Source organism: Osmerus eperlanus, chromosome 12 (assembly GCF_963692335.1).
Source record: "Osmerus eperlanus chromosome 12, fOsmEpe2.1, whole genome shotgun sequence".
Taxonomy (NCBI): Eukaryota; Metazoa; Chordata; class Actinopteri; order Osmeriformes; family Osmeridae; genus Osmerus; species Osmerus eperlanus.
The window spans coordinates 1,855,645-1,875,775 of record NC_085029.1 but is presented as its reverse complement, the minus strand read 5'-3'; the positions used below and the strand labels follow the sequence as shown (position 1 = coordinate 1,875,775).

General features: G+C 44.4%; 1 protein-coding gene across 2 annotated transcripts in view; it reads right to left on the bottom strand.

Annotated features, from left to right (window-relative positions):
• LOC134031030 (glutamate receptor ionotropic, NMDA 2C-like) overlaps positions 1-20,131 on the bottom strand; it is a 48,186-nt gene that overhangs the window by 4,108 nt on the left and 23,947 nt on the right. For both annotated transcript variants that reach the window (XM_062474500.1, XM_062474501.1), the window contains exons 6-15: positions 17,673-18,013; positions 17,140-17,254; positions 9,956-10,167; positions 6,892-7,060; positions 6,284-6,437; positions 4,963-5,088; positions 4,064-4,293; positions 2,235-2,395; positions 1,902-2,089; positions 739-971 (exon numbers count right to left, since the gene is read on the bottom strand). In XM_062474500.1, coding sequence (XP_062330484.1) covers positions 739-971; positions 1,902-2,089; positions 2,235-2,395; positions 4,064-4,293; positions 4,963-5,088; positions 6,284-6,437; positions 6,892-7,060; positions 9,956-10,167; positions 17,140-17,254; positions 17,673-18,013 — 1,929 coding nt within the window. The remainder of the gene's footprint in view (positions 1-738; positions 972-1,901; positions 2,090-2,234; positions 2,396-4,063; positions 4,294-4,962; positions 5,089-6,283; positions 6,438-6,891; positions 7,061-9,955; positions 10,168-17,139; positions 17,255-17,672; positions 18,014-20,131) is intronic.

The window sequence follows — 20,131 nt, the reverse complement described above, 5'->3', positions numbered from 1 at the left end:
TTCAATAATTAAATAATGCAAATTATGAACTTATTTAATGGATCATTATAACATATTATTTGAAGACTGCTTGCACTACAATAAGTTTAACAGTGTCACTAGACTAAACATGCTAGGATATCAGGTTTAACAGTGTCACTAGACTAGACATGCTAGGATATCAGGTTTAACAGTGTCACTAGACTAGACATCATGCTAGGATATCAGGTTTAACTGTGTCACTAGACTAAACCTCATGCTAGGATATCAGGTTTAACTGAGGACAGACGGTCACTGGCAGGTTAACACGCGAGACAAAAACATATTTTTATCTAACATCGTCTGATGGTATGGGTGGAATACGGAGTTTGATCACAAATATACAGTTTGACACCAAATCTATTCCGCTACTAAGATAGACTAGAGGACATTTTCACCCTGGACTTCTCTTCCTGTGCAGAGTTTTTGGTTTTGACCTCCCTTTAGAAAGACCTCTCTGTCTTCATAAACCTTTTTTATCTTTCCACCTCCTTTGTCATGGTGACAAAAAAGCAAAAGAGATGAGAGGTTTAGATACTGTGTCAACTTCAGTGTTGTGTTTCTAAACCCTGACCATGTGTTTAATGTTGTGATCAATGACTTGGACCACAACAAACAAACAGAAAAGGAAAAATTGTGATGACAACGGCTGCAAGCCAGCCAATGAAAACAATCACCTACTCAATCAATGAACCAATCAAGCTCTGTATGCCAGCTCACCCTGCTGATAGCCAGTAGGACGTCTAGTTTGGGGGACTTGTGGAGGGAGTGTCGTAGTTTCCAGTAGAGCAGGTGCTCCCAGGAGAACACCAGCAGGCTGAGGCCCATGGCCACCAGCAACATGTAGAACACTCCCGCCATGTTGTCTATGTCCAGCTTACTGCTCATCACCTCGTTCTTCTCATTCTGACAGATCCCAGACAACCACACCGTCTCCAGGCGCTGTGTGTCTCCTGGGGGAGAGACAGGGCGAGATAGAGAGAGAGAGAGAGAGAGAGAGAGAGAGAGAGAGAGAGAGAGAGAGAGAGAGAGAGAGAGAGAGAGAGAGAGAGAGAGAGAGAGAGAGAGAGAGAGAGAGAGAGAGAGAGAGAGAGAGAGAGAGAGAGAGAGAGAGAGAGAGAAAGGGGGAGGAGAGGAGGAAGAGAGACGAGATGCTGGGTGTGACAGACACAGAGCTTTGGACTCACATTCAGGTGGTCAAGTAGCTGTTATGGAAAGTGTGTGTATTCCTTTCCTCACACATGAATCTAGCATAATACATCTGATTCAACCTTTATTTATATACGTTGGTCTCATTGAGAAAAATCTGATTTTGAGATACACATTTTCATACAAATACATCATACATAGAGAAACACAAAATATCATTAGTAAAACAGCTGTGTCCTAAAGGCAATTACATTATTCTATGATGTTAACATTGATCAGCTGTTGAACCCTTGTGTTATCTTCAGGTCATTGTGACCCTTCAGTCATTGTGACCCCCCCCACGTGTTGTGACAACTTTACCTCATACAAAAATATAATGAAGCATTTTCTTTTAACCATCTGGCTGTCTCACACCCCCCACAGCATGAAGGTTAAAATAAAATGCTTTTTATTTGTTTGTTTTTTGTATGATGTATTTAAACAATGAGTAACGGTGCAGACATTTAGATAAAAAGGATATTCACTAGATCCACATTGACTGTGCAATACGGGTGTCTGTGTGTGTATGCGTGTGTGTGTTTGAGTGTTTCTCATATTCCTACCTGCTACCTACCTCCTGCTGGACTAGAGGATATTAACTATTCTCTAAGCTCCCTCCCCTGGTACTGCTGTCTACTATCTGGATCCAGTCCAGCTCATGGTGTGTGTGTGTATGTCAGTGTGTCTCAGCCCACCATCTCCTAGGAACTGCAGCAGGGCCAAATCTATGGGTCGTTTCCAGCGTGAGTCCTTCTGGAGTGCAATGCCGTAACCGGTGGTAGCGAAGACCTTTCCACTGCCTATGGTGACCAGCTTACAGCCCTCGTCCTTCCCGGCCATGTAGTTCAATACCGCTGCGTCATAGATGAACGCATCCAGCTTCCTGGATGATAGAGGGAGGGGAGGCTTGACACAACAGCAACAACTTCAACTCAGCCCTGTCTGGGGTGTGGGGGTATCATGGAAGCTGATTGTGTTTCAGGAAGTGTTAGAGGTGAATGGGATGTTTGGTGTGGCCAGGTGTGTACCCTGTTTTAAGGCTGTTGAGGGCCTCCTCCACCCCCTTCTGGTTGTATTTGACCATGTGTGTGTGCATGTCTGGGTAGTTACTGCGGATGTTCCTCTCTGTGCTCCCGTTAGGCACCGTCCCAAACCGGAACGGAGGATAATGTTCCTGCGGCTTCTGGAACTGGAACATTCAACAAAGAAGATTTCATGAATTAGACACTTTCAAACTAATGTAACTAAACTGCTTTAATCAATTCAGTTTAATTTAACCGAATGGCAATCAACTCAGTTCAATTTGATTACATTTGCTTTTGGTTGTGATTGTCAAAGCCATTTTAATCAACCGCGTGCCCGTTAATTATGTCAATGTAGTTGAAGTCATGACCACATGACAGTCCATAGTCATGTAAATGTAGAGCACTGAGAAGGAAATCTTTAAAGAGAAGCACTGAATCTTGAAAATCAATTTAACTGTAAATAAATGCAATTGTTTCTTGCTTCCAGTATTGACCTTTAAAGCCCATTAGGATGAACATGGGTGAGTGGGTGTTCAGAGCATATGTCCACACATGCAATTAATCAGACAAATTATCCATGTTTTTAAACAAATCGAATCCTAAAGAATCCTATTGGACCAAAGGTTGTTTCTGCTTGAAGGAGGGTGTTTTTAGCTAACATATCAATAGATTTCCAGTTCACTTCCTGTTGGCTCAGAAAGCCCTGATCCACAGACAGTATGGAGAGAGTGTGTTTGAAAAACAAAATACCTAATGTACATGTTATATGGATGACAACCCCACCATCAAGGTTATGGTTAGAAGGCAGGAACATTAAAAATACATTTCCAATATAACAACAAAGCAGTCACACATATCACTCTTACTTCCCACTTGTGTATTTTAAACAGTCGGTGAGTTTGGCCATATTTTTTATGTGCTAAAAATTTGAGAAAAGCTTTTGTAACCTTGCAGACATCTGGACATAAGAATCCATCCTGCCAAGCTCAAACTTCTCTGGTTCAAACCAGTCAGCGTCCTCTAAGAATCTACTGGCAGCTATGGGCGACGTTGAAGTTACACGATGATAGACAGATGGTTCATCCAATGGTTCATCCAATCACCTCCCAAGTATTTTTTTTTAAGTGCCTGCCTTTTCACAAACTGTTTCCAAGGCCGACTTCCCAGATGTATATGTGTGAGAAACCATCTGGCGAGTTAGGTCAAAACCTTTGGGTCCATATGGATGATTAAGACCAGTCAGAGCACCGGTAACAACAGCCTATCAGTGTGATATCTATTCAGTATCTCACATCGCAAAGATCTACTGTCAAGAGTGCAAACAAAAAAACAGGGAAAACAGAGGCACAAAGCTTTCACTTCTCACTGCTGCTCACACTCAAATCACTTTTTTAATGAAAGCAAAATTAATGAGCAATGGAAAGGAAATTGGACAATCATATTGCATTTTTCTGCATGCTTCTGAATGGTTGCACCATTCGGAATACATCTTATCTTAGCGAGCGGTCTGTGGTCCATTGTGAAGCTACTTGTTTCAGTCACAAAACACATTGAGAATTTGATTGGTTGCATCATAGTTACATCGTTAATGCTAATGATTGTGGAAGCTAGTTGTTGTTTTATTATGTTCTATATCTTAATATAATTACTGACACTCGAGGAACATGGGGGAGAGCAGGAGAAAACAAAACACAAGGCTCAAAAAGGGTGCAGTTGCCATCTAGACAATTTTCTGAATATAAACATTGCATAACTAGTTGTGTGTATTCCAGTTTCAAGCTACTACAACATCTAGACACTCATGAATATATAGTTCACACTGTATTTCTTACCTTCTTGTCAGACAGTCCTGACACTGTGTCTATGTACTGTTCCTGGATCATGAAGGCGGCAAGGTTGGCGGTGTAAGAGGCCAGGAAGATGACAGCGAAGAAGGCCCAGACCAGCACCATGATCTTACTGGTGGTGCCCTTGGGGTTCTCTATGGGCACAGAGTTGTTGAACACGATGCCCCACAGTAGCCATACCGACTTGCCGATGGTGAAGGTGGGGCCATCAGGAGCTGGGAGGGGAGGAGGTTCACAATAACCTGAAATACTGTAGTGGCTCAGCACATGAAACAAGTTGTATATTCAAAACCTATGATTATATATTCTGCAAAACATGACAAGTTATCGCTCTGTCTTTAGCCTATTATTAGTTATTAGCCTCCTCCTCCTCATTTTAAAAGCTGTTTGTCAACAAAAACTTCTGTCAGCTTTACAGCTTGTGGCCTGTTTCTGCTTCTTCTGCTTCTTTTTGTGGTGTGCTATATCAGAGAGCCATCAATCACTATCTGATCCGACATATCTACTTGCGCTACAGTAATTAAAACTGGGGAAGTGACCTTTCAGACACGGAGATGTGGCTCGCTCGTGCTGCATGGCATGCTGGGATTGATTAGCTTCATCTGCTGGAACTTGTTCTGGAACTCTTTGATTGTCACGGGAGTAGTGGTAACATTGGAGCCAAAACTTATTTCATTCTGACCTTCTGAGAGTTTATTCAAGAACTCCTACAAGCGAAAAGTAAATGGCTGTGGACATGACCTTGTGTTAGTGAGAGGACGTCAGCCAGGGTGTGTAGAATAGAGGGTTCACTCTCACCCAGATCCACCAGCTACACAGCCTGGAGCACCAAAGTAAGCCACCTCTACCGGGCCAGACAGAAAGCAGACAGGTGCGAGACCCACCTTTGGCTCTGACCAGACTACGGTTGTAGCCCACGGGACTGCAGTACTCAAACACAAACACAGTCACAGCCACGACGGTCAGACACATGACGAACATCATGACCCAGACTGCAGGGCTGTAGGGCTCTGCAAGGAACATGACGTAACAGGGGATGTTAAGCCAGCTCTGATATACTCAGACACATAATACATCATTGAGAAAGGAAGGTTATTCTTAAACTGTGCCTGATTAATAGTAGATGGTATTCTGGTAAAAAAGGAAGGTAACACTTTAGATCCAGGTGTTATTTAACCTTATGTGTTAATAGTAGTACTAAGGCTAGGTATAGGGCTAGGGTTAGGGCTAGGGTTATCGTCAGATGAGAGCTACAAGTTCTTACACAAATGAAAAGGATGGGCTTTCCAGCGGGTAAGTGGATGTTAACATTTATCTAGTTTTGGTAACACAGACTTCAACTGCCTTTCACAACATCCACTCACCCCTTTCACAAGATGGGCCTTCCTAAACTTTCTAATAACCTAAACCGCTAACACTTATTACAATTGAACCACATGGCAGTTCCAATGTACCTACAATACTATGTGGTTACATAGTAGTGATGCAATCATAATGTAAAGTGTTGTGTGGTTACATTTGAGAGTTGACATGCTGAACTCTGTCTGTTAGCATGTTTAGGAGGGGAATCCAATATGTATTTTTAGTGAATGGTTCTGGATGAGGGATTTGAACCAGCATGTATGCAAATAAAATAAAATAAAAAAAAGTTGTGAAGGAAAATTTTGAGTGAGGACATTTTACCCATCTGTTCTTCACTCAAAATTGTCCTTATCAACTTTTTAAAAAAGGACAGAAAAAGGTTAAGTGGTCAATTTTCCCATCTGCAACTGACGCAATCCCACCCTACAATTTGCCCAGAAATTGTACCCTCTCTAGTTTTTCTTGAACTTGCTGTCAGGTTTTTGTGTTTTATCATTCAATTGAGTTGTTCAAGATGTTGTTCTGACAGGGGATTTAGTTGTAGTGTGTCTAACCTGGGATGAAACTTTAATCAGAACTTTCCTGGAGCGTCTCTGGACCACAGAGAGAGAGCTGCTCAGTAAAGTAGGCCAGAAGACTGGAGAGACCCAGGGAGGCTCGCTCTCCTCTGAGTCTGCAGGTAAGTCTGTGTGGCTGAGAGACTGGTACGCTGCAGGTAGACGCCAGCCTAGCACACACCTGAAACCTCAAACCTGACCCTCCCAAGGCAGAGGCTCATCTGATCTCAGAGCCACGAATGGGGGACATGTGAGGACAGATAAAGACAGAAAGAGGTTCTAGTACCAAGAAAGGCAGAAGGGGACACTGTGCCGTTGCTACGGGCAACCATCACACTGATGCCAGTCTCCACAAAGGGCACAGAGAAGTCGATGATCTCAGAGCGCTCTTCGTTGATGGTGAGAGAGCCGATGGCCATGTCCGCCCGTCTGTAGAACACCTGATGAGACGAGAAGGAGGGAGAAAACAGAAATGGAGGATTATGAAGAGGAAGGCAGGAAAATTGCCATTTTCTTTTCCCTTTCTAGCACATCTAAGAACATCTGGGGATACATGTAACACCTTATGTTGTTTCTAATTTTACTGCAGTGTGTCTTCGTGTGGCAGATTTTGGGAAAATTGGCTTCTGAATAGACACATACACACACACACACAAACACCCACGCACACACACTTGCAAGCACACCCACAGAGAAGAGCCTCTGGGCTGGACTGCAGGCAGACAGAGTTAGTCTCCAGAGGAGAACCTGCACAGGGCTCTCTGGACGCAGCTGTGTTTCATGTGTGTCTGTGTGAGTGTGAGCCTCCACCATGTGTGCAGGCACACGCTACAGTAATGTAGTCAGAGCCTGGAACCTGCTGCCCTGTTTTGCTGCTGCCACTGTGCTCCTCACCTCTCCTATCATGCCGTTCCAGGTTCCCCTGACCATCTTGCCGTGCTTGCCGTTGGTGACCAGGTAGAGGTCGTAGGAGAACTTGATGGTCTTGGAGAGCTTCTTCAGGGTGTCGATGCAGAAGCCTTTACAGCAGAGCTTAGTGTAGGGTTCAGAGTGACCCACGATACTGTAGGGAGGGACAAACACACACACACACACACGCTATCATAGTTCTATGTCTGCAACCAATGCCAGATTGTTTTGAAGAACAGGCACCACAAGGATGCCTGAGGACGTAGTTCCTGTGCAGCGTTAGGTGGAACAGCACAGGCCGTTCGTTTGGAACAGGGAAGAACAGCTACAGAAACAGTGTGTGGGGATCCACCCCACTGACTGAGGAGGTGTAGGGCCACAACACAGTCAACAGGCATGAGGAGAGAGATACAGTGATTGTGAAACAGGAAGAGCAGAGAGATATGTAGGCAGTGGGGTGGAGCTTGAAAGAAAAGAGAAATGGCTACTGACAAGAGATAGACTCTAGCTCTGAGGGAGACAGACAGGCAGTAGAAAACGAGGAAGGAGACAATTCTGGAGAGAGAGAAAGAGAGAGAGACAGAGCGAGACAGAGAAAGAGACAGAGAGAGAAAAAGGAGAGACAGAGAGACAGAGACAGAAAGTGAGACAGAGAGGGAGAGGGAGAGAGACGGTGATATATTTGAGAGTGAAAATGAGTCCCATCCTCCCTCGTCTCACCAGCTGTGAGATTGTGTGGAGGGTTAAGAGCTTTCAGTCATCTGTGAGTGAGTGAGTGAGTGAGTGAGTGAGTGAGTGAGTGAGCATACACACACATGCATAGACGCACACGCACATACAGTAGCAACACCAGTCAGTCTGATGGAATGTGTTTTTCTGCAATTCATTACAGCATGCAAAGAGACACAATTTAACCACCATGGCAATATCATAGACACTTTATAGACAAGGCACCAAGAGGAGAACACCCAAACATGCTTGCACCCCTGAGGGTTCGCAGCGACTGTGACACCACATGTTCCTCCAAACAGCCAGGAAGCAGAGCAGCGTAGGTCCTGTGGGAGTCACGGATGAGGAGAGACAGAGTCACTCTGGAGCGAGAACAACGCCAGCTAACGACAGGAAAGATCAACAAGTCAAAGGTTTTGTATTGGATTGTTTTTAGGGGAAAACTATCACACAACTGAATATTCTGTTGAAAATGACCCAGTTGAAATAATGGAAGTAGAGATGATGTCTGCTGAGCAATCAGCCCATCTGGCCAACCCCATTCCTGCTCCTGTGTCGGAAAAATTGAAGATGTAACACTTTTATTCTGTATAAAATGATACTGTGTTTAGTTTTGTATGCAAGGAGAGGCTACCCCTGAATTAACTCTAGGCTTATGTAAACATACTGGGCCCTTATCTTGACCTGGGGGAAGGGTGAGCATGTGTTACAGACTAAGGCTGAGAGGATGTTTGGGTGGTTGAGCTTTTACGACACCAGAACCAGAGATTCAACTAGGGTTGATGACGCACGCACACATGCGCACCAGGTCTATGCAAGAGAGCCAATGAAAAAAGAGCCATGGGACATTTGCATGCCATTGTTTTAGCCAATCATTGTCAAGAGCGGTTCTGTTTAAATAGGTTGCTAGCACAACATGCTAGCGGACAAACTTTGTAGCACAATGGCGTGTGATGTTTTGTCTCCTTGTGGGCCGGCCGCAAGCAATAAAGCTTTCTTAAACTTGTTCACAGACTGACTGTGCAATGCTTGATGGATTAAAATTTCTGACATCCAGTCAGCCACTGGGCTGCTGCTTGGAATGAGTCCTGCCAGGTGCTCCAGTCTCTGGCTTCAGAGGTATTCCCATGTCCACAGAGCAGTTTAAACGAGCAGGGCAAAAAATGTTTCATTACGCTAAACATCTGCTTCATGGAGAAACTGTGTAGCTAAAAATGACAGATTCAATTTGAAGTTTGTCCACTCTCTCCCTGCTATCGGTACATGCTCACTCTTACCCTTTCCCCTCTTCTCTTTAGGTTGCTTCTCTCTCTCTCCACCTACCTGATCTTTCTCTCTCCAGGTTGCTGGGGTAGCAGGACCGAGTGGTGAGAGGAATAAAGTAAAAACAGAGAGGGGGGTGGGGTGTACGCTGTTTCTATCTTGACATGATAGATGTGCCAGAGTTGGAGATATAAATCTTCTTTACAAGCAATCAATGTCCCGTTGCACTCAACAACAACACACGTCTGTGATTAATATGCCAACCGTGTCATTTGCTGTATAAAGAGGGTGCATTAACCATGAACACACACACACGTCCCCAGTACAGACAAGCCATGCTCTGTAAATCAATGCATGATATAATGCCCCAGATATGTATTTAGCAGCACGTGTTTTGACAGGATAATTGTGAAATGATTATTTTCGTCTTACTGGCTGTGAGGTGTATGACGCTGCAGGTGTGTTATGAGAGTGTGTTTAGAGGGTCAAACGGCAGCTCCTGAAACTGTTCAGTCTGCACAGTACGCAGCAGATCAATGTGCCCTGCCTCTACATCAAAATGACATTGTTTACTTGTTAAAATGCAAACAGGTGTTTGTGTGTGTGAGTCCTATTATGGGCCTGTTTGTGGCCCACATAAGAGAGAGAGAGTGTGTCTGTGTGTATGAGATTGGGTGTCTCTGTGTCTAAGACTGTGTGTGTCTGAGAGAGTGAGTGTGTGTCTGAGAGAGAGTGTGTGTGTGTGTGTATGAGTGTGTGTGTGTGTGTGTGTATGAGAGTGTGTGTGTGTCTGAGAGAGTGTGTGTGTATGAGAGTGTGTGTGTGTATGTATGAGAGTGTGTGCGTGTGTGTGTGTATGAGAGTGTGTGTGTGTCTGAGAGAGTGGGTGTGTATGAGAGTGTGTGTGTGTGTCTGCGAGAGAATGTGTGTGTGTGTATGCGAGTGGGTGTGTGTCTGAGAGAGACATGGTGCTTGTGTGAGAGAGTGTGTGTGTGTTTGAGAGAGAGAGAGAGAGAGAGTGTGTGTGTGTCTGAGAGAGTGTGTGTGTGTATAATACCTCTCTGTGCGGTTAGACTGGCGTCGGCAGGGTACAGTGTTGCGTACGCAGGTGCCAGTGACGGGGTCCACGTTCTCCACGATGACGAAGGGCCGCTCCTCCAGGGTGGCGACCGTCAGGTGCCTGTCATCTGACACGGGCTCCAGGAAGCTGCCGTAGCGCGGCCACACGGGGTAACGCACCTGGAGGATGCCCCGGGAGTATGTCCCCACCTGCAGAGGAACAAGGGGGTTACTGACCCAGGGAGTTACTGACCCAGAGAGTGACTGACCCAGGGAGTGACTGACCCAGGGAGTGACAGACCCAGGGAGTGACTGACCCAGGGAGGGTGGCTGGGGACTGGGGGAGGGTGGGGGGTACGGAATGGATCATACCACCTATAAAGTAACAGGAAGAAATAGAACAAAAGAGAGAGAAAGAGAGCGGGGTTAGACCAAGGAAGAGAAAAGAGATGGGGAAAGAAAGAAAGACAGGGGGAGAGGTGAGAGAGGAAAAGAATGGAAGGGACAGAAAGAGGAGTGAGAGAGAGAGGGTGGGTGGGGGGCAGGGATGAAGAGCAGGGGTCGGAGAAATAACAGAAGACATCAAATATGAGTGTGTGTGAAACAGACAGCGCTCCAGGAGGAGGGGGGGGAAGAGGGGGGAGAAGAGCGATGGATGAAAGGTGGGAACCAGAGGGACACAACATCCTGCTGAGTCACCCCAGTGCTCAGACTCAGAGCGCCGGCTGATCCAGCTAATCCTCCAGCAGCTTGTGGGAGCGAGGTGGCTGCTCCCTCCCAGCCTGGCTGGGCCTCTCCCTGCAGCGCTGTCTGACTGCACTACCCTCGACGCACTGGGATGAAAACAACACACTACCATGTCAGTCACCCAGGGCTCTGGGAGGCTCAGGGCTCCGAAGCTGCAGACAGAGATGGTCCCTGTTGAAATCCAGTTTACACTTCTCCTGAAGACTATCTGATGATACTCTGATGATTGACACCATCCATAAACTATTAGCAGAATGTCAAGTACAGCTTCTGATATATTCAATAACTGGTGAAGGTGAGGGGGTGGGTTAATTGATTTGTAATTTACAATTTGTTGATAGTTTGAGTGTATTTTGAGCATTCATAGATCATCTCCAGATTGACTTCAAATGAAGAAATACCAACATTGACTGTTCTTATTAAAATCCAGGATTTGTTATCTTCTCCTCCCCTTCTAACCCTTTCTCCCTCCCCTCCCTTCCATCTGTCATCCTCCTCTCTCTCTTCTCTCCTTTCCCTCTCTAAGAGGAGATCCATTGAATTCCCTCTGCTGGTGTAGGAAGAAAGAGATTTGAGAGAGAACTCCGATAAAGAAAACCATGTTCAACTGTCAAAGTGTCGCTGGGGGAGAAGGACTTTGAAAAGAGCACGCCACAACACAGCCGATCTGCCTAATGAATGAGCTAGACACAGGCAGGTAGGGCAGGGGGAGGTGGGGCAGATGAGGGGAGGTGGGGGAGATGAGGGAGATGAGGGGAAGTGGGGGAGATGAGGGGAGGTGGGGGAGATGAGGGGAGGTGGGGGAGATGAGGGAGGTGGGGGAGATAGGGGAGGTGGGGGAGAGATGAGAGAGATGAGCGAGATGGTGGAAGGTGGGGGAGATGAGGGAGGTGGGGGAGATGAGGGAGATGGGGAAGATGAGGGAGATGGGGGAGAGGAACAAAGAGAAGGTGATAACAGAGAGAGGAAAGTGATAGAAAGGAGAGAGAGACTTCATCTGGTCAGAGACTGTTAAACTGAGCCAAGTCTCTCTCGTCAACTGTGTCACGTCCACTGACCCCTGTCCCAGTCTGGAACACACTGTCAACTCTGCAACATGACGACATCAAACTGACCCACAGAAGTCAAGATGGAGTCTTGTGGTTAAAGCCCTTGTCTGCAGAATTTAAACTATCTTCACAAAGAGAATAAGACACACAATCTTGCACACCATGGCAACACACACACAAACACACACACACACACACACACACATGCACACCTGCCAGGCAGTGCTAGTGATAAAGTAGCCTAGCTGTGTGAGGGCAGGAATAAATGAGTTCAATAGAAGCAGTGAGATTAAGCTCCAGCCTTCCTGTGTAGGATCACACTTCAGCATACCCTTGGGTGTGTATGTGGTTTTATGTGTGTGTGCGTGTGTGTGTGAGAGAGAGAGAGAGAGAGAGAGAGAGAGAGAGAGAGAGAGAGAGAGAGAGAGAGAGAGAGAGAGAGAGAGAGAGAGAGAGAGAGAGAGAGAGAGAGAGAGAGAGAGAGAGAGAGAGAGAGAGAGTTTGCGTGTGTGTATATATATTGGATGGATGTGTGTGTGTGTGTGTGTGTGTGAGAGAGAGAGTTTGTGTGTGTACGTATCTTGGGAGCTTTTGTCCTCAGTACAAGGACAAAAGGATGAAAGAGACAGAGGTGGGGAGACCATCAGATAAGATAAACCACTTGTTACAACAGAAAGACCACAACAATTCTGTTATCCTCCTTTCACACCAGGCTAACAACACAGATAAACACAGGAGAGCCTTTGGTTCGATTAGGTTCAACTGATGTGAGGTATTAAACGACCTGTAAAGACAACGTAGTTTAAGAGACTTCAACATGTCACAGACACTGCCCTGCTTTCACAGACACTGCTCTGCTGCCACACATACTGCTCTGCTGTCACACATACTGTAAGAGCCCATTTGAAGAGTTTTTGTTGTATAAATTAATATTTAGAACATTGTTTGTTTGGATCTGTGGATTCATGGTTTCATGTATGGATAAATATTATTTATTTTCATAGAGGTATAGTACATTGATAGTGGAATGTATTATAATCGAGAAAGGTGGTCATGTGACCAATTAGTTTTTTTTTGCTCAGTTTGAGATGGTCAGGTTACGGAGCAGCACAGTTTTCTGACCGACGACACCACGAGGACACCAATATATTGTTAGACATAAATAATTCATATTTTGTCCGTATGTTACGTCGTTTTTGTCAGTAAAGGTTTAAAACAAAGATTTATTTGAAGTTTGGAATTTTTGTCACACTTATTGCTTGAAGCCTGCTCCATAAGTGGCATAATGAAAAAGTACGGAGTGCCACTTACACATACTGCTCTGCTGTCACAGACACTACTCTGCTGTCACAGACACTGCTCTGCTGTCACAGACACTACTCTGCTGTCACAGACACTACTCTGCTGTCACAGACACTGTTTTGCTGTCACAGACACTGCTCTGCTGTCACAGACACTGCTCTGCTGTCACAGACACTACTCTGCTGTCACAGACACTACTCTGCTGTCACAGACACTGTTCTGCTGTCACAAACACTGCTCTGCTGTCACACATACTGCTCTGCTGTCACAGACACTGCTCTGCTGTCACAGACACTGTTCTGCTGTCACAGACACTGCTCTGCTGTCACACATACTGCTCTGCTGTCACAGACACTGCTCTGCTGTCACAGACACTACTCTGCTGTCACAGACACTACTCTGCTGTCACAGACACTGCTCTGCTGTCACAGACACTGCTCTGCTGTCACACATACTGCTCTGCTGTCACAGACACTGCTCCGCTGTCACAGACACTGCTCTGCTGTCACACATACTGCTCTGCTGTCACAGACACTGCTCTGCTGTCACAGACACTGTTCTGCTGTCACACATACTGCTCTGCTGTCACAGACACTGCTCTGCTGTCACAGACACTGTTCTGCTGTCACAGACACTGCTCTGCTGTCACACATACTGCTCTGCTGTCACAGACACTGCTCTGCTGTCACAGACACTGCTCTGCTGTCACAGACACTACTCTGCTGTCACAGACACTACTCTGCTGTCACAGACACTGCTCTGCTGTCACAGACACTGCTCTGCTGTCACAGACACTGCTCTGCTGTCACACATACTGCTCTGCTGTCACAGACACTGCTCTGCTGTCACAGACACTGCTCTGCTGTCACAGACACTGCTCTGCTGTCACACATACTGCTCTGCTGTCACAGACACTGCTCTGCTGTCACAGACACTGCTCTGCTGTCACACATACTGCTCTGCTGTCACAGACACTCCTCTGCTGCCACAGACACTGCTCTGTGGAACACTGTGTGGGAATCCTTCACAATTAGTTTCTTGGTTGTAGGCATGATGGCGGAAGTGCATAAACCTTGAAATCAATTGATCTCAATTGGTCCAAATATCACACAGCATCGCACATGCAGCATCGTACAAAAGCCCATGAAAATTACAGTTTTTCACAATTGTTAAAAAACTTTTCTTGAAACAGTCACCCTTTTTCTCAAAACTGTAAACACAAAAACAAATCTTCAGACTAAATTTCCAAAACCTCTGACTCTTCTGGCAAAATCAAACACTCGTCCCTAAACCATGTAACCTGTGCTCAAAATCAAACAATGCTATCAGATGATAAACAGAGCAAAGCAATATATACAGTTTTTTCGAATTTCTTAAGCACAAATTTAAAAACAGGGCTCAACACACGATTCACACAACTAGACACACAAGTAGCAGAACACCTCCAATCTTTTTCTAAATGAAACACTTTGTTCAGAACTATACAATCATGTACAAAAACCCATTTCTGTCACCGTATGCCACACACATGGTTCAAAAAATTGGACTCTGTTTGAATCAGTTACACACTGTAGTGAAAAATTTAAAACACTTTTACACTAACTATCTTTTTCTAATGATATAACCTGCTTGATTTTGTCAGAGATATTGTTCCAGTAGAGTATGTACAAGTACATGAATATGTTGACCAAACACAACACATAAGACTAGTACTGCACACTGCTGAAAATATTTTCTGTATTACTGTAAACACAGCAAATACATTTGTGGAGACAAATAAAAGTATTCAGAAAATTACAGTAAATACAGTACATTGGTTCAATTGTGGACTGCCGTGAATGTGTACAAAGTACTGATGTAGTGCATATAGTAGACTACATGTTACTGTACTGTAGACAGTAGAGAATAGTAGTTTTCATCTGTGCTTTAGTCGAAATGTCCAAATTACTGTTGCAACAGTATATCTGCTGAGGTTGGGCTAAACTCTCTGTCCAGCCTCTCTCAATGTTGCCCCATGGTTCACAACATGGTCAACCAATGCTCAATGTTGTTTGAATTTCATTAAATACTGTAAATTTGTCCCTATTCTTCCACGACCTCCAGGTCTACCTCTCCCTCTCCCTACCTTCCTCCATGTGCTCCCCCTCTCATCCTACCTCTTCCTCTACCTGCAACATTGCCTTCCATTTCTGATGAGGACAGGTACACTGACCGGTTGCCTTTTTATAGTGCTTACACCTGATTGGTATGTTTACAGTTTAGCACTTTAGTGCTTGAACACCTGACACCCGTGTTTGATCCATTCGTTCACGTGTGGCATTTTACAAGGCAGTGTTACTTGTTTAGTGATTTACAAAAGATTGTGTGTAGTATTTTGCAAATAATGTGAGGATGAGAATGTGCTTATAGTTGTGCAGGTCTGGCCTTCTGTTGTGCTCCTTGAGTGTCAGATTTCACTAACTGTGTGTTATTTGACATTTTTACATTTACATTTAGTCATTTAGCAGACGCTCTTATCCAGAGCGACTTACAGTAAGTACAGGGACATTCCCCCGAGGCAAGTAGGGTGAAGTGCCTTGCCCAAGGACACAACGTCAGTTGGCATGACCGGGAATCGAACTGGCAACCTTCGGATTACTAGCCCGATTCCCTCACCGCTCAGCCATCTGACTCCCATTTTTGTGTCTAAGCAATCGGAAAAAACTGTAAACACTATGGAAATTTTGAACACAGCATCCAGGGCATGTAATAATATGTAAAGACAAATTTGTTTATGTATACACAGTAAATGCATTTACGTAACAATAAAGAAAAAAGACTTTGGATTTTGAAACACTGGATTTTGGTGTTTCAACACCCATTGACACTTTCCTGATGTTTAGCTTGTGTTCTGGTCCTCTCTTTCGCTAACCGTCTCTGGGGGAGGGGATCCCTCACTGAATTGCTCCTCCCAAGATTCCTAGGGAAATTCTTCTCCTCTAGTGAGTTTTTCTGGGAATTTTTTGAGGGTTGAGGTTGGCTGACGGGCAGTTCTATGGGCGTATGTGAAGCCCTCTCTGACATTGCTTCTAAAAAGGGCTATGCAAATACTGTACATTTGATTTGATTTGAAAATATTACAGTAACCATCACAACTTAGTACATTCAACAAAGAAAAACGGGGTCAAAGCCCTCTGGTGTGCTGGATCCAGCCTTGAAAACCCTTCACACCTATGTCACCACACGCCAATTCCATTACCTGTAGGAGATTTACCCTGGTATATGGGTTTCGGTCATAGACCTGCCACCACCACACAGAGAAAAACTCTTCAATTGGATTGAGAAAAGGGCTGTATGGTGGAAGGCAAACATTTACAGTAGAAAAAATGCTGGTTGATGTTGAACTATTCTCATATACGGACACCACAGTGAAAGCTGACATTGTCCCAAACCACCATTAGAAACGAGTGTGAACAATTTTGAGTCATTGTGTTTTACCCATGACAACTGTGTTGTAGTTGTGTTTACTGTTTGCCACCTGTGTTTACCATTTTGCAGCACAAGTGCATCACAGTGCAAAATGTTTTTAGTGAATGAGAATGTGTTTAGAATTTTGCCAAAATAGTGTCTGATTTGACAAATGTGTTTAGGCCACTGAACATTTGATTCAGAAAATGAGTTTAGTGTTTTAGCAATTATAAAAAACTGTAATAATTGGCTGGATCATGCTGCACAGCTTCTGTGGTTTGCCACGGTGACCTAACATGCATTGCACTGCTGTGTTGTGGATTCATGTTTTTGTGTTGTAATTTGATGCTGCTGTGTAACATCAAATATTATTTTTTTAAAGTCACATTTCATGAGCCTTTTATTTTTTGCTAATGCTGTTGTGGTTCATGTTCTTCAATGTTTAAGCTTGTGTTTGCTTCACTAATGTTGCTGTGTTCAGCACCTTAGAGCCATCACGGTTCACACTTGCACTATCTTACTGTTACTCATATAAACAGGGATAAGGACACCATAAACCAAACATACACACACTCTTTGTGACATTATCTTTCAGCCATGCATGCATGCATACACACAAACAGGTACCATACAATACCTTGTCCCACTGTCTTTCTCTGTCCAGTGCGATGACAACCATGGATGGGTTGGCGAGGAAGCCGTGATTGTTAAATGACAGGTCTTTTCTCTCCCAAGTTACGTTCAGCATGTGTCTGCAAGACACACCCATGGTGAACTGAGCATCCTGTGATTAAGGTGGCAGAGATCCCCTGGGAGTCTGATATAACCTGGAAACGTCTGGAAGCTCATTAGCACATGACAGAACAGTTGACTGATAGCAAGGAGGTGGTTTCTAGAGACAAAAAGAGAGAGGAAGAGAGAGAGGAAGAGAGAATAAAAAGAGAGGGAAAGAGAGAATAAGAGAGAGTAAGAGAGAAAAGGCTGTCAGGAGCCTCACAGATGTGAGATGGCGGGAAGAAGTAATATAGGTCACATGATTCAGATTTCACAACTGATGGATGGTGTCATCAAGTATTCAAATGATTGTCTCTGAGCTGTGTTTTGTGTTCTCACCAAGAGCCAACATCAACAGTGTGTATGTGTTCTGTACGTGCACTTTCACACACTCACCTGAAAAGTGTGTTGTTGTTGGTGTGTTTAGTTACTGTGTTACAGTCGCTGTGGCCCTCAGCCACAACTCCTTGCTGCTTCCTGAAGCTCTCTGCCCCTTTGACCACTATGGCCACGCCTTCCCTGACCCTCTGCCGCAGGCTTTTCCTCCAGTTGTCGGTGATGATGCCAATCACCCCAACTGGGAAGCTTATTGGTGGAAGTCTGTCAGGGTTGCCCACAGCCAGGCTGGGCAGGATCCAGATGTATCCAGGGCCCAGGAGGCCCACCTCCCCAGCCAAGAGGAACAGGTACTGGGCCTCCTCGTAGGAGCAGTAGGCCAGCAGGACCTGGGAGTCCACCTGCAGTAGACACCGTCACAACCTCATTCAGACCCAAAGACCCACATGCAGACCTGTAGCCTGAACCTCAAACCATCACAACCATATACATACTTATAGATCAATGTACATACTCAAAGGCTGACCCCAGTGTTTCCCCAATACGCACCTGAAATGTGACTGCTGCTAAATAGCAGGCTCCATTTGATTTCTAACATTTCTTAGATAAAACTGTATTAATGTATTACTAACGTTATTACGTTTGCATATCCAGGTCAAATAACACACCTGTGATTTGGAATACAGTTACACGCGCAGCTGATACACGCCAGCCGGCAATCGCTGACACTGATACTGAAGAGGCTACTGTGACAGGACACATTTCACAAGTGTAAATAAACCTATCACAAATAAAATAGTCCTAACCCAATTATATAAAACACCAACCAAATAGGATGTAATTTTAGACTACTGTAATTAATTATAAGAAATAAAATAATAAAGAAATTGAGTACATAACAGCCAATAGAAATGTGGGCTGAAGGTGAATTGACTCCCTCGTGCTATTTAGACATTTTCCCTGCTCATTCTTGAGCACAAACATAGCCTATACTATTTGTACTTTGGCCCAATGGCAGTGTTTCAAGAAACACCAAGGGTATGGCATGATTCTCTCTGGCCATACAAGAACAGTACTTCCTAGTAACAGAACCATAAAACTACATTATATCTATACAAAATGTGTACAAAACTCCACCATTAAAGAATGCAGTCCACAGACTAAGAGATAACAACGATACAAAAGCAATTAAGGGAGTAGGTTTGATTTCAGCTTGGCTAGGGGCATCAATAGTTACAAAAGTGCAAATACTGTTTTATTTTGCTTTATGTATTATAAACATTACATTGGACTCATATTGTTATTCAGACCTAAGTTTGGTTTGGTTTGTTTACTGTGCAATTCAGTGGGCAAGTGAGCTGTGATATTAGACAGAGCTAAAGCATTAGACTGCATGATGCTAACTAAAACTCAGAGTAAACATTAAAATAGCATTAAATATAAAAACACGTCTTGCCTTTTGTCACAGTGCAGTTTTTATTCCATAGTAATAGTGTAACTTTTGCAATAATGTACAGGCCTCCATCTGGCTAGAGGATTGAGGGTGGGTGAGATTGTTATTGGATTTTATATGCTCATGTCATTTCAACGTAAAAAAAAAAAAAACTTTTCCTTTCCCAAAACACCAGTAAAGGATTACATTACCCATAATCCTGAAGCAGGATCCAATCAGAGAAGTCACAGTTAAGATCGTAACAGCAGCGCTCATCATGAGAGACCACCTGCTACCATGAATTGTCCCTATTAAGAACCTTCCAATGTTCATATCTGTTCTTCAAAAATAAAAATATTATCTCTAACGAGCATCATCATGAGCTGTTTATATGCCCATACCAGGGTATGGTGATTCTACAGATACTACAGACCACACTCTGCTCTCTGCCCTTCACTCACGCCCCCCTGCTTAGGCCTCAGGAGCCTTTCTGGTGCCGGTGCTCTATAATGTTTTGCTACCCATCTGAACATACTACCACCAGGTATTGAGCTTTAATGTTAGGATTGCAGGGTTAGAGCTAGGTGCTACTAGCCTGGTCCTAACCAGACTATTGTACATTTCAGTTGTACAGAGAATCTGGGCTTGCTCCATTGGCAAGCGTTAACTTCCTTGAAGGCGGGTACTCTGTTGTTTAAAAGTTTAAAACTATTGGATCTGCCCAGAGCCACTCTGGATCTGCCATAACCAATCGCTAGCGTTCGCCTTAGCCAACTCCTTCACCACTAACGGAGCTAGCTGGAAAATCGAACAAACCCCGTGGGGATCAAAGATTGTTCTTGCTCCGGCTTTAACTTCTGGATATTCTGCAGTGTTGCCACAACGGACCGAATGGCTTCGCTCGCATCTTTCTCCGCCGCTATTACGGAACTACAACTCAAACTAGCGCACAACATCAACGTCATTGTTCTCAGCCACTCCCTCTGTTCGCTGATTGGACAGGTAAAAAGTTTACCGGAGACATCTGACTAATATACCTAAACCCCAGACGCAGTACAGAAACTAAATGAAAATTGAGCCGAAGTAC